Raw genomic sequence first — 14,393 nt, forward strand, 5'->3', positions numbered from 1 at the left:
GATTGGGTTTGCAAAATACAGTAAAATCTTACATGTGGGTTGTACCTTTCATAAATCTCTGAGACTGCAATGCAACCTGGCAATGGGAGGATCTTGAAATCAAATATCCATTGCCAGAGCACAAGGCTTAAGGAAAAACCCCACTGAAAAGCATATGGAAATAATAAAGCTTGCTTTTTAAAAGCTTTTTAACTTTATGGAGAAAAAAAAAAGAAAAAAAAGAAGATTATTTGAGTCTAACGTGTTTATGTTTGAAAATATAATTATTTTAGCACATCAACTGCTTGGGACAGTGGGGCACAAGTAGCAAAGATACTCAACTGAATTTTCTTCTGGTATTTGTATTTGACAGTTCACTTGGGTAATTGATTTTGACGCTCCACTTTTTGATAATTTCGTCTCAATATTTTATTTTTTAATGTTCAAAATACACACGCAAAAATACTAGTAAAAAACAAATACTGGAGTGTGGTTAATAAAAAACAGGGTGCCAGAATCATTGCCCTTAACTAATCATGCAAAATAGTTGGAATGCCCAAACGGTGTCTTGTTATGAGCAACTAAATGCTTCAGCCAGAGTGAATCAATTCCATGTATATCAAAGACATCTTCAAGTGCGAAACTTTTTTTATATTCACAACGATACCAAGCTCTTTAAATTTATATCTCTAGGGTTAGTTAAGGTGCGTGTAAACTGGTTTGAATACCTTTTTAAAAAAAATGAAGTAAATTAAATTTTTATTGGAAAGTATAAACACAAAAAGGTTGGGGAAAAGGAAAAAAAAAGAAAAAAAAGAAAGGGAAATGGTTGGAGTTGTGCCCACTGCCCATCATCATAGCCCATTTCCCCCCAAGAACGTGTCACCGTGTCCGTACATCCAGTCTGTAAACCCATCCAACGGTCCGGATCAAATCTCTCTCTCTCTCTCTCTCCCCTCCTTTTTCTATAACCCCACACCACAAACCCATTCTCCCCATTTCACGTCCATTTATCTCCGTATACTTCAGATACCCCCTCTCTCTCTCTCTCTCTCTCTCTCTCTCTCTCTCCAGTCTCCACACCAGACTTCCCAGGTGAGAGAACTGATCACATTGATCGTCATTTTGATTCGATTTTGATTTGGGTAGCATTTCATTAAAGAAAAAGTTCTCTTGCATTGATCTATTTGGTAATCTCATTCGCTTTTGTTATTTTCGAGGTACTATTCAATTGTTTGTTTCTCTGTGTCGGGATGGATTAGGGTTTGTTTAGATGTCACAGCTTCTCAACTCCAGATTCGATGAATACCGTAGCGATATTTATGACGTACACGACGTATATCCCTGTGGATTGGTGGTTGTTTTCAGGAGAAACACTTCTCAGAAGCTGTTTCTGGAAACAGAAACGTGAACATAATCTTGTTCATTTCAGCAGAAATGAAATTATCTTGTGTGCTTTCATAAAAGGGGGATCTTTTTTGGATGGTATGAGCATTGTGGTTTGGTGTGGATCCACTTGAGATCTCTTCTTGCGTTGCTTGAAAATTTGTAATACTATTTGCTGCATTTGTAACCGGAATTAATCGTGTCCCTGGATTTTGTTCTTTTCTCACACTCTAAATCGGTGTTGATGTGTTATCTATCCTTGTTTGGGGCAATAGTAGTAAATATTGTAATCTGTCAGTTGAGAATTGTATAGTACATTTGGTATATAGATTATTGGAAAAATGGTGCTTTTTTATTCAGAACAAAAAGGAGTGCTACATATATGTTGAGTTTCCTGTGCTTTTGGTATTAGATCCCGACTACTGTTTTATGGACTTGACATATGCATTTGTGAGGGTGGGTTTGGATGTCCAATGTATATATTCCGATGCTACGTGATGTCTTGCATAGCATTTGAAGAATGGTCATGCTTGTGGTCTTCAAAAGATCTGTCAGGATTCTGGTTTCTATCATTACTGAAATTTTTCATCACATCTGTGATAGCTGCCAGATTTTCTCCATAGACTGATTTTCATTGAAAAGAAATGGTACCTGAATCCTAGATTATGTTTTTTCATTTCTATAATTTTGTTTCTTGTACGACTCCGAGGTTTTAAACTATTCATATGGTCTAAACAAGAGATTTCCTAGCAAATAATGATGGATGCTTACTGCAATAAACTTGTTTTTACCAAACCTTTTTCTTCTCAGGAGATAGCATACAATGGCCGATGCTGAGGACATTCAGCCACTCGTTTGCGACAATGGAACAGGAATGGTTAAGGTATTATATGCAGTTTCTTCTGTGCAAGCTTTATGGTAGATACTTGCTGTTAACACCTCCCCGACCCATTAAAAAAGCAAATTAATGGAAAGGGAAGAAAAAAGGAAGTTGTGCTTCATGTGAGCGCCTTTTTCTAAAACGTCCTGCTAATCAACGCCACCCAACATCACCCACATGATCCCATACCCATTCAAAGATTTCCATACACTTTTCCTCGATCCTGTAGATGTTAATAAATTAACCGCCATTCTGTCGTTTGCATTTTATTTTTCCTTTTTTCCCTTTTAAAGTTTGAAAAAGCTAATTGTTTTCTATTTGCTAGGCTGGATTTGCTGGAGATGATGCCCCAAGGGCTGTGTTCCCTAGCATTGTAGGTCGACCTCGTCACACTGGTGTGATGGTCGGCATGGGCCAGAAAGATGCATATGTTGGAGATGAAGCCCAATCCAAGCGTGGTATCTTGACGTTGAAATACCCAATAGAGCATGGTATTGTGAGCAACTGGGATGATATGGAGAAGATCTGGCATCACACATTTTACAACGAGCTTCGAGTTGCCCCAGAAGAGCACCCCGTCCTCCTCACTGAAGCTCCTCTGAACCCCAAGGCTAATCGTGAGAAGATGACCCAAATCATGTTTGAGACCTTCAACACTCCTGCTATGTATGTGGCTATTCAGGCTGTCCTTTCCCTATATGCTAGTGGTCGTACAACTGGTAAGTAATTCGGTTCACTTGCACTCATAACACTTCCAATTTGATTTCATATCTACATGGCAGACAGTGAATATGGAAAGGTTTGTGTGCTTAAGTTGTTAATTACTTTCAATCATGGAAAACTCCTGAATTGTTTTTCAACATTTGTAAGAGGGTTTTGTTTAGGGATGCGTTAATTTCCAAAACGGTTTTGATAGGCCTTTTATATCTTTTCAATGCAAAGCAGGGAGAGTATGCATTCTATGTTTGTCTTTGCATCTTCCTCGGTATGGAAAATATGGCGTCTCTGTATGTTGTATGCAAGGATAAAAGTTTTGCTTCGCTTCCATCAAGATGGCCAAAGTGTTTCTGTTTTCTAGGAGTCCGAAAAGAATTTTGTGGAATCTTGAAATTTCAATATTTCCTCTCTCCCACTCTGAAATTCTTCTGAGTCTCCGAAACATGCCAAAATCCTAGGAGACACAAACATTAATTAAGGTGTCCCTATTAGAAAGTATTAGACAACAACATTTTCATACATTTCCTAATCCTTCGTTAATTTTCATTATGTTCTGGCTACATTTTCTAAACGTTTTCAGAATATTTCAAATCCAATGTTGCTTACCTAAATGGACACTCCATCAACGTTTCCTTATCCTAGCTAACTGAAGCAAAGAACCAAAGTGAAATTTTGATCCTTAATTGTATGACTTGTTCTCTATGCAGGAATCGTGCTGGACTCTGGCGACGGTGTTAGCCATACAGTCCCAATCTACGAAGGATATGCCCTCCCACACGCCATCCTTCGTCTTGACTTGGCGGGCCGTGATCTCACCGATGCCTTGATGAAAATCCTAACTGAACGTGGCTACTCCTTCACAACCACAGCAGAGCGTGAAATAGTGAGGGACATGAAGGAGAAGCTAGCTTACATAGCCCTAGACTATGAGCAAGAGCTAGAGACTTCCAAAACAAGCTCCTCAGTCGAGAAGAGTTATGAGCTTCCTGATGGCCAAGTGATCACCATTGGCGCGGAGCGTTTCCGGTGCCCTGAGGTCCTTTTCCAGCCATCCATGATTGGAATGGAAGCGGCAGGAATACATGAGACCACTTATAATTCTATCATGAAGTGTGATGTGGATATCAGAAAAGACCTCTATGGAAACATCGTGCTGAGTGGTGGTTCAACCATGTTTCCAGGCATTGCTGATAGAATGAGCAAAGAAATTACTGCTTTAGCCCCAAGTAGTATGAAGATCAAGGTTGTTGCCCCACCCGAGAGGAAGTACAGTGTCTGGATAGGAGGATCCATCTTGGCATCTCTCAGCACCTTTCAGCAGGTTTGGTATCTTTTCATGTTGACTTTTGAATGTTTCATTCATGCTAGCTACCATTTGAATGTCAGTGGCCTCTTGGCGGGCTTGTACCTATGTTACATGGAGTCAGTTACTGGTGTCGGGTGGTATGTGTCTAAGTGTCAAAATCATCTAATTTGCATCTCAATGATACTAAGGACACACCAAAATATTCCTACTTCGTAGTAGATTTTGTCTATTTGCTATGATAAATAGCACTAAACAAAATATGTTAGGACATTTCATGCATAATACAGGAGTTCCATACATATATCATAGCAAATTCAAATCACAAAATATGCTTGTTATGTGAATATCCAACTAAACATGCCGAACATGGGTCCCAAACCATCTCCGAGTGTCAAGTGTTCGGTATGGTAAGTTTTTGTATTTAAAAGATTCTGTGTACCATAGGTTTCTACCATATGATTTTTACTGGACTTATTAGTTTTTTCTGATATTTTTACTTTTGATTTCCGATCCAACTTTTTGCTTGGTTGAGTGCAGATGTGGATAGCAAAGGCAGAGTACGATGAGTCTGGACCGTCAATTGTGCATAGAAAATGCTTCTGATTGCGCAGGAACATAGATGTGGAAGAAAGAAACTACTTTTTACTTCTGGGAGATATGAAGCTTGCGACCGTTCATTCTATCCCTTGTTTTCTTCATTTGTTGGGTTGATGACTTTGAGAAGGCGAGGATGTTACATTTCTTTTATTTGTAACTTAAGTTTAGAGTTTTTGGATTGTTTTCATGATATTCGTTTTGCACCTTCCTTTATGCCCATTTTTTAGTTTGAGCATATGCATCATCTTTCAAAAGTTGTGGTTCTATCTTCTTCTTCTTGTCTTTTCTTTCTTTCAGTTTCTTTACTTCCGAGATTTGTGTTTTATTCTTTTATGTGAAGCATTAGATCAATAACCAACAGATGCACTAAATTTATGCTCGGACGGGTGTTGTACTTGCCGTGAATATCCCTCTCTAATAATTAACCAAGTGTTTGGATTCTCTTGGTGGCTTTTCACTAGTTTTCAGGAACTAAGTTGCCAATTTCATAAGATTGTTGCATTTTGCTCATCCTTCCCTCAGCTGTAAATGCATCATTTGGGTAAATCTTCACTGGCTTGGCTGAACTTTCATCAGTAGCTCGCTGGACGGTAGTTGTACTCCCCATGGGTTGTTTGGTTGAAACTCGGGAAATTAGTAGGAAACCATTTTCTACTGTTTTGTTTGCATGGAAAACTCTAAGTTGCCGTGTTTCCATGGAACTTTGCAAATCAAACTGCATTTACAACTCAAAATCAACATCTACTGGCAGTGGTGTCGCAGGTAGTGGTTTCGGGGTAGTTATGGTTGTGGCAACACAGGGCAGTGGTTTTGGGTTAGTTATGGTCATAGCACGGGTATGTGGCAGCGTGATTGTCCTTGTGGTGGTGGTGGTTGGTACGGTGGTTATGCGGCGTTGGGATAGTGGTTATAATAGTGGCGGTGATGGTGATGGTGGTCGTGATGCCAGGAGGGTGATGGCACCAATAGTGGAGGTAGCAATGATTATAGTGGCGGTAGTATGACAGTTGGATGCCTTCGATTTCCTGTTGTCGCGGGCTAGTCTTTGCCATAATCACACAGCCATCTCATAGATAAAAGTATCCACCGGAACAGACAAACACGGTTGAATCAATTGGGGTTAGCTCGGTTGGTCAGGACTCGTGTATCTCAAAAGTTCGAGACTACCCACATGCGTATAAGTATTCTTCCCTTAGAGGGCTTTTCCTTTCTTTCTTTGTAGTTATCCTATAATGGGCTTATTTCTTGTATTGGTTGAGTTATTAGGCTTGGTTGTCTCATAAACTCTCACAATTGATGTAGTGTCTCAAATTTGTACTCTATACTTCATATCTGATGTAAAATGATCTCTTCTATTGATTGACAAAAAAGAGAGACAAAACACGGCTGGCAACAGAAAATTACATCATCCAAATTCACATAAAAAATTTGACATTCCAACATGGAAATTCAACATCCTGTTGCTGGCTTTTGACTTCTACCAGCAAAAATCAATTGACAAGAGAGAGAGAGAGAAATGCGATGTCGGATTATCATGGCTTACAGTAACAACTCGAAATACTTGCAACCTATAAGTCGCCCGTGTGTTAAAAGTAAATCCCGCATTCTTCTAAACCAAATGCCACCAAAATGTCGCAATTAAAAGTACGTTCTTTTCTTCTTCCCGCATTCTTCTGAACCAAATGCCACCAAAAACAGCATTTGTTTTCCAAAATGCAAAAGCTTCAGGTAGAAATTTTCCACATGCCTGTCCTATATCCAACAGACATGAGTCCAATCTCCCACAGCATGTTCGGAATGCTTAATGGATTCACCTTGGATCCGGGAATTTCAGACCAATTCACAGATATCTCAATTATAGGGATGCGGAACCATTTGCATAAATAGACCAACTCAACGTCAAAGCACCACCTGCACCGAGTCGGGTTGCTCATAAGTTCCACAAGAATTCAGAAATGTAATCATTTTAAACTTTAACAATTAACCAAATCACTCCCTTGAAAAGAAAAATCAGTAACTAAATCAAAAAAGCAAACCAATATGCCAAACTCCAGATTAGTAATATGTTAGGACATGACTAGAGATGGCACACCCTGATTCACTAAAAACTCTCAAACAAAGAGATCCGTAACGGAAGAGGTCTAAAGAATGAAATGCTTGAAAAGGTTACCTTTTCAAACGGATGTTCGTAAACAACTTCCTTGCAGCAGCTCTAGTGAACATCTTAAAACCACACTGGAACAAGTGAACAAGGCCATACCAAGTGAAAACCAACACAAAGTGACCTGAAACCATGACAGGCTACAATACAAGTATGAAACTGGGGAGTAAGAGTATTGCAAAGAACATCACCTGTGTGTCACGAATCCCAGGACCAGCAGCCAAGAGGACCACAAGATGGAAACCCTTCATTAAAAAGTTGCGGTACCACTTCCTCTGAAACATAAAGTGCACTGGTTTTATTTGGGGAATAAAAGATGAACCAGTAATGAGAATGTTCCCACCCTAAAGGTGACACAAGCCTTTCGCCCAACTTCAAGGAGACAAAAACTATCCAAGCCGGCAATGCTCAAGCTATTTGGGGGGTGGTGTTGGCTAGTCACATCCTTAACATTGCAAGATTGTAACTTATGACTTGTACTGACCCATCAAACTCCATAACCATAATGCACAAGTTTGAGTATGCAGCCCTTACATTGAACATTGTTATATTTAGCGACCATTAGCTTTACCCCACTTAAAAGGGCGCAGAGCTGAAAACAAATGCAAATAAAAGCCACTGGGTACTGGCAATCAGTACTGTCCAATCTAGGATACCATCCCAAAAATAGGAGTATTGTGATGGCCACCATCACCATCGAACCCTTGGCCTCCACTTCATGCTACCTGCAACCTATCAACTTGGATCCATGGCTGTGCTGGTGCTACCAACCAAACCGTCTGCAACCACGATCCAATTTTATGGTAAAACCTCCATCTTCATCTCATTCAATTCTTATCCCAACACCATCACTATCTATGGCCAAAAAACACTGTAGTCCAAATTTATCAACAAGACAAAACTTCAAATTGTTGAAATGCGCATCATTTCGACAAAACTGATTGATTGATTTTGAGAGAGAGAGAGAGAGAGAGAGAGAGAGATTGATTGATTGATTTTGGCGGTCACAACTGAAAGTAGCTCTAGTTCTGTGTTTCAATGCTAATCCGCCTGTGCCGTGCTTAGAGTCTTATCTTTTTTACAGCCGATCCGAAGCCCAGATAAAGGAGGAGGGTTGTGTTAGGTAGCTGACAGCCGGCACGTAAAAGCCCCGTTAGATCTCTATGAAATGGTGATACGAAGGAACTTGGGCCTACTAAATCTAAGTGAAGAGGTAAGCCCTAGATAGAGCTTAATGGAAAAAGAGGATTCATGTAGCTGATCCCAATTGATTTGGGACACAAGGCTCTGCTTGGTTGGTTTTGGTTTGGAACTTGAGAGAAGCCTGAGAAGGATAATCCACCGATGTAGAGAAGAAAGGCACTCCCTTATTTGTCACAGTATTTATTATTTACAAAAGAAAGCAAAACTTTTAAATCAAAATAAGTGGCATCAACAATACTTAACTGCAGCCAAGGCCCTCTCCTCTAGATGTGCACGAGAACCAAATGCCGCAATTGGGATATCAGAAATTCGTAAACTTGAATCATGATCGGGTGAATCCCCAAGTTCCCTCTTAGCAACTTCAAGTATCTGATAGGCAAAGCCTCAGATTTTCAGTGACTTGAAATCATTTCCGCAGAAATCAAAATTTGCTGCTAACAGTATAATTGCATAACATGTCTAACCGCAAAAATGCATAACAAAAGCTGAATCTACCTCTTTTTCAAGTTTCTCCAGGTCATCAACCTTGGTTGCGCCATCAGCATCCAGCATTAGAAGGAGTTCACCACGCGAATGAAGCATTCCCTGTTTTACAATGCTTTCCCAGAAACAACGCGCTCAATCAATTATCGTTGTGAATTAAAGAGAGCATACACACCACCAATATGATCAAGATATTCTTCTAAGGAAATGGTTAAGATCAAACTCACTTTTCTTATAGCTTCTCCCTTGCCATGATTTCTTCCAAGAAGGATAACCCTTACATTTTCTACTGTGTATTTCCTGACAAAATCAAAAGCTACCCTCTTTGTCCCATCAGCACTCCCGTCATCAACAATCACCACCTAAATCCAAGAATTCTTCCATTCAAAAGGTGAAAGAGCTTGAGAAATGCAAGACACGAAGGCATAAACTCACCATCATAATATCCTGTCAAATGGTAATCATTCAACACCCAAAGAAGCTTATACAAAGAACTACCCACTTAATCCAACACATTAGCAGAACACCTGAAATGAGAACCTCTATGATACTGGTGCTTTGGATAAATCAACGTCAAATGAAAGCATTTTCTTAATTTCTCGGGAATGAATCACAACCATCATAATAAGCTCCAAACTTCTCACGATGACTAAGAAAATCATCATTCGTGGATATGCTCATTAAGTGAATTCAGCGAGGAACCATGCATATTCAGTTAGATACCCAGACAGAAGTCACCAAAAACAAGGAGATTGGTCAAGATTTGCAAATCAAGGCTCAAGCTAGTACCAACACCCTGTGGCTTCAAGCTGGACATCAGTAGATATTAGAACTAAGAATTATCTTGTAATCACGTTCTCTCCTATTTTAATATGGCAGAAATTCCTGCAGCACACACACTATTAAGATTTTTTTTTGTCCAGGTCATATTTTGTTCGTGATGAACACTAAAGAGTAAAGACAATACTGCGCAATCTGAATCCCATCACACCAACATCAGGACTAAAAGAGAGACTATTACGACCAGCCCACAAACACAATTTAGTACTTCTTTGTGCCTGTATATTCAATCCAGACACTGCAAGAAAATAAAAATAACAAAATTAAACCATACCTCATATGAAAAAGACTTCTCTTTTGCTGCACGTTGTTGAAGATAACTGTCAAACATTCAAAATTGTATATTGCTAATCAAGTTGGCTACTTGTGGCAAGAATCATGTATCAAATCAACTAATTACTTCAAGCAAGCATCAGAAAATAAACTAAAATAACTGATTATGAAATCACCAACTTAATTTTTTAAGGAGTGAGCAAGAATAATTGATTCTATTGGCCGAGGGACTTGCAGTTGCAGATATTATTGAAGCTCCTTTGTCAGAATTTGGTTCATAATCTGTTTGACCAAGGGACTGTTTCTCTACGTTGACCAATCCAGTCCCTCAATGTTTTGAAAACCGGGGCGAATCGCCAAAGGGACTGGGTCACGGACTTACCGGCCACTGGTTTAGCCGTCGGTCCATCCGGAATCAAATTGGACATCATACTAGGTCAAAAATAAATCTAAAAAAAAAAATACATTCAACTCTGCACTAGAGTAAGAAAAACATCTTTAAAAAAGCTCCTTTTCAGTATAAAAGGGAATTCCTTCTAATGTTTTCTTTATTTTTATAACAACAGGCATTGCAAACACACAATTACCAGATGAAATGGCAATTACCCTTCTTTTTTATTAGAAGCTGAGCTGTAAAACCCTTCCTTGGTTGTTGCATCATTGAAAATATCATTAGTATTTCTTAGAAGTTGTAACTTCAATTAAGCATGGAAATAGCCATTACATCAGCAGCAAGGATTGGAGGTCGGCAGGTAGCAGCAGCAGTACAAGACGATGAAATAGAGAAGACAATAAAGCAAGAAGCAAAAGGCACTCAGACTCCAAAACGCTCTTCAAGGGCTTGTGACTTTCTCATTAGCCCTAGATGCTTGAGGCTACAAATCCAGCTGTGTATACCCATAGGTAACCCGCACGGCTGCATAATGGAAGCCAAAGCTGGCTGTAAACTTTGAACTGGCTGGTTGTCTTAAGCCGCTAGCGGTTACTATGGGTGGCTGTTTAAATGCAGTTGTTTTTCGATTTGATTATAGAGTCCAGTTTCTTAGAACCAAGGGGTTTGGAGGGTGGTCCGGATGAGAACGCCGACGGTCAACAGTTTAATAGGTTGAATCGGCAGTTCCGGTCTCGGTTTCAGAATATTGCAGCTGCTTAAAACCCATAACTAAAGCAAGCATAAATTCAGTATGTAGCTAGTCATCAGAAACACAAACGTGTGTTGGCTCTAGGTCCAATCCCAACTCTTTGCTAACCATGAGTGCACAAGTAAAATTCCAGTGTCCTACAGATAAAAGTGATAATTACACATCCGTCACTCTACCCAAGCTTCAACTTACTTTAGGGTCTCATCAAGCGCTCCTGGAAGCCTATGCTCTTCATTGAATGCAGGAATGATCAAAGATATATACTTCTCAGCTGGATCAAAAATGTAAGGACATGGAACCTGCAACAAATGCTTCAACCAGAGTCAAAAAACTCGCAAGCCATTATACATCTTCGTTAAATTTGGACGACCAAACTAAAATACCTACATAATGAAGCATATAAAGAGCTCTTCGCCAAACATAGAATACAACTTGTCTACATTGGAGCATATAAGACATCTACCACAACGTCATTGTTATATTTCCATCACATATCTCAACCATAATGCCGAAAAACCTAAGCTTTAGGATATAAGCAGTAAGAACGATAAATTCCATTCCTAAAGGTCTTATCTTACACTGAGTGTCCCACATTACATTCTCTTCCTAAAGATCTACTCTAACACTAAGTGCCATAATTCTCATTGTTAGAGCATCTCTACTGGTTTTTGCCATTTGGAAATGCTTTTTTTTTTTTATTATAAGTTTTGCCATTTGGCAATGCTACTGCCAAACTTGCTACTTTACCAATTTTAGCAAAGTTGCTCCACCAATCCACTGCTATTGTGGCACAACTGCTCATTTTCAACTCTTAGATCAAAAGCATTGATGATGGTGTGGAAATTTGGGCAGTGCCACACATGCTGTCAAATTTGGCACAATAAATGGCACCGCCCAAAATTTGGCAAGAGGTTTCATAACCAGCGGAGCAGCTGTTCTCGTCTCCTCTTGCCACATTTTGGCAATGGAGGAGGTTCACCAAGCTAGTGGAGATACCACTGATCCCGGGAACTTGGCAGATTTATAATAGAAGCAAAATACAGTGAAATTAATCATCAGAAATGACTAGCTCTTCCACTTCGTTATAGCCCAATTAAATTCACCCTCTCCATTTCCACATGCTTGTGAATTAAGCATTTTCAGTTTGCTATTCACATTTGCTATATTTCTTACAGCTGTAACTTGTCCCTATGCTTTCCAGGAATGGACGAACAATGAGCGATTGATCCCCTCTGTTCCTTTATAGCTAACTTGCTAACAGAAGTGGCACTCCACTCACTCGGCTTATCTCTTGGCCTTTATGACATGGAATCATCCAATCTATTAAACCAGCTGTGGCGGATCCAGAAATCCAACACAGAGGGGGCACTCATTAATAGTTACTGTGAAAATATTTCCAAAATCAAGCACAATATTATTTCAGTCCATATTTTAGAGGTTTTAGGCATGCTTTTTGTCATCTAAGTCCAACGTTAACCTACAATCAGCTCATAAGAAGGGAGTGGAAGTAGTGATTTTGAGGCTTATAATATCTGGGGCATTAGTATTATTATTATTATTTTTAATAAAAAAAAGTATTATTATTTTTTGATAAGTAGATTACTGAAAAATGAAAAATGAAATAGACTTATTGGGTTACAAGTGCAAGGTTCAAAAATCCAGGGCGGGGGGGCTCTTGGCCTCCATGGTCGCACTGTGGATCCGCCCCTTTGTGTGAGACACTTGACAGACACTTCACCACTTGGTAACAAAATGTCATCTTTACCCAACATACCTCTGTTGGGTGCACGTAAAATTGTAAATACTTTTGACTTTCCTGTTAATTGTTAAACTACGTGTGAAACTTCCATTTCTCCCTAGAATGCACTACATAACTTCTTGAATACCATGCCTGGGGAAAGTGAAACAAAAGAAAACTTCAAGATATATGAAATCTAGTGATGTCCTGGTGTCCACATGAAAAGTAGAAGAACACAACCCATAGACACATACTAGCATCCGATACCTATACCCTAGTCCATCTAGCATTATATCGTTTACAGTACGCCCACACATGTGAAGACCAAAGACCAAGGAATCTACAGAACTGACTTTAAAACTACCACCTGATACTGCATCTATCATCACTACCTTTTATAGCTTCCCATACTGATATGGCATCTTAAGTAGCAACATATTCTGAAACCCTTTCTATTCTAAACAATCATGCAACTCAGAAGTCTTTCTAGCCCTCATGATTGATGTCACATAGCACATTGTCAGCCAAATGACACCAAAAGTGCCATCAAGTTGGGTTTGTTTGTCCAACAATCTCCACAAAAAGTATCCCAATTGATTTCACTTCTTGCACTTGTTCTTCTTTTTAAAATTTTAAAACCCTAGGTTGTCTTCACACTACTCGCTACAATCAAACAATGTAAGAACATTTTATGTTTCCATCATGCTTCAAGTTGCATACAAACATGTATACATGAATTACCTACATTCCAAAAAATGGAGTCATTGCAACTGGTACATAATGTTTTTCGGACTTACCGCTACCTATACTCAATCCAAAATAATTTCAGGTATTACATATTCGCTACTAGGGCTGCAAGCGAGCCGAGCTTTCGAATGTTCAGGTTCGTTCGTTAAGTTTTTGAGCGAACTCAAGCTCAATGAAAATTTAACGAGCCGAGCTTGCCTAGGTTTGAGTCAAAATCCAAGAATTCCAAATTGAATTTCATAAACATGTAAATCGTACAATCTATACAATATTGGCAATTGGAACAAGTACATGTATTGCAATCTTCTACAGCAAAAGGTAGGGTTAACCTGTTTCAGTGAATTTGGATCCTCAAAGATCGGATGACCATCCGCGTGACTGGAAAACGATCAGAAAAACAACACATTCAGAACGAGAAATAGTGAAACACCATACAATCATATGTTTGTGTGTGAAATTAGGATCTTAATTGAAGAGTCACATACGCGTGATTGAATCTTCTACTGAAAGCTTCGAACACGATCGCGGCGCCTAAACCTAAAACCAAAACTAGACCAACGATAACGAGGTACTCGAAGATCGTCCATAGAAACTCCATTCTTCGTTTCCAGATTGACTTCGATTTCCGTCCAAGTATGACGATAATCAAACAAGGTTGAAGAACAGAGCCTTGATAGTGGTTTGGGCTTTTAGTTTAGGCCCACATTAGCTAATGTTTGGTTTGGGCCTTTCCTTTTAGGCCCAACCCTAAAGTGTTGCTTCTCCCTCTCCGCTGTGGCAAGTCTCCTGGCTAAAGTGTAAACAAACGAGCTAAGCTACTCGAGTTTAAATTCATATTTGGCTCGTTTAAAAAAACAACACACTTTATAAAACCCAGTTTTTTTCTTTTGAAAAAATAAGTTTTTGAAATCAGCTTTTCTAAAACCTTTTTTCGTCAAAAA

General features: G+C 39.3%; 2 protein-coding genes across 3 annotated transcripts; one reads left to right on the forward strand and one right to left on the reverse strand.

The window, feature by feature from the left end:
* The first annotated feature begins 804 nt into the window (after window positions 1-804).
* Window positions 805-5,129, forward strand: LOC131300092 (actin-like). Of its 2 annotated transcripts, XM_058325762.1 has the most exons (5): window positions 805-1,074; window positions 2,176-2,248; window positions 2,571-2,964; window positions 3,670-4,283; window positions 4,806-5,129. In XM_058325762.1, exons 2-5 carry the CDS (start codon window positions 2,189-2,191, stop codon window positions 4,869-4,871), a joined length of 1,134 nt encoding a protein of 377 aa, XP_058181745.1. In that variant the 5' UTR covers window positions 805-1,074; window positions 2,176-2,188; the 3' UTR covers window positions 4,872-5,129. The 2 variants fall into 2 exon arrangements, with proteins under 2 accessions (XP_058181745.1, XP_058181744.1); XM_058325761.1 differs by having other exon boundaries at window positions 950-1,074; window positions 3,670-5,129.
* A 1,069-nt stretch (window positions 5,130-6,198) lies between these two features.
* On the reverse strand, window positions 6,199-14,130 carry LOC131300095 (uncharacterized). Its single transcript, XM_058325765.1, has 10 exons — window positions 13,938-14,130; window positions 13,782-13,830; window positions 11,160-11,266; window positions 9,827-9,872; window positions 8,940-9,074; window positions 8,725-8,814; window positions 8,473-8,598; window positions 7,218-7,301; window positions 7,036-7,100; window positions 6,199-6,776 (listed from the first exon to the last, which is right to left on the reverse strand). The coding sequence occupies exons 1-10, from the start codon at window positions 14,048-14,050 to the stop codon at window positions 6,590-6,592; spliced, it is 1,002 nt and encodes a 333-aa protein (XP_058181748.1). The 5' UTR covers window positions 14,051-14,130; the 3' UTR covers window positions 6,199-6,589.
* Window positions 14,131-14,393: the final 263 nt, after the last annotated feature.

The sequence above is a fragment of the Rhododendron vialii genome, chromosome 9a (genome assembly GCF_030253575.1).
Source record: "Rhododendron vialii isolate Sample 1 chromosome 9a, ASM3025357v1".
Classification (NCBI taxonomy): Eukaryota; Viridiplantae; Streptophyta; class Magnoliopsida; order Ericales; family Ericaceae; genus Rhododendron; species Rhododendron vialii.

Bases quoted from the DNA above. Each gene is read 5' to 3' on its own strand.
- LOC131300095 (XM_058325765.1), bottom strand. From the start codon at position 14,050: ATGGAGTTTCTATGGACGATCTTCGAGTACCTCGTTATCGTTGGTCTA. The intron at 8,599-8,724 runs GTAGATTCAGCT...TTTGCCTATCAG, and splicing joins TGGAGAAACTTGAAAAAGAG to ATACTTGAAGTTGCTAAGAG. The intron at 7,302-8,472 runs GTTAAGTATTGT...TTTATGTTTCAG, and splicing joins AGGAGAGGGCCTTGGCTGCA to AGGAAGTGGTACCGCAACTT.
- LOC131300092 (XM_058325761.1), top strand. From the start codon at position 2,189: ATGGCCGATGCTGAGGACATTCAGCCACTCGTTTGCGACAATGGAACA. The intron at 2,249-2,570 runs GTATTATATGCA...TCTATTTGCTAG, and splicing joins ATGGAACAGGAATGGTTAAG to GCTGGATTTGCTGGAGATGA. The intron at 2,965-3,669 runs GTAAGTAATTCG...TTCTCTATGCAG, and splicing joins TGCTAGTGGTCGTACAACTG to GAATCGTGCTGGACTCTGGC.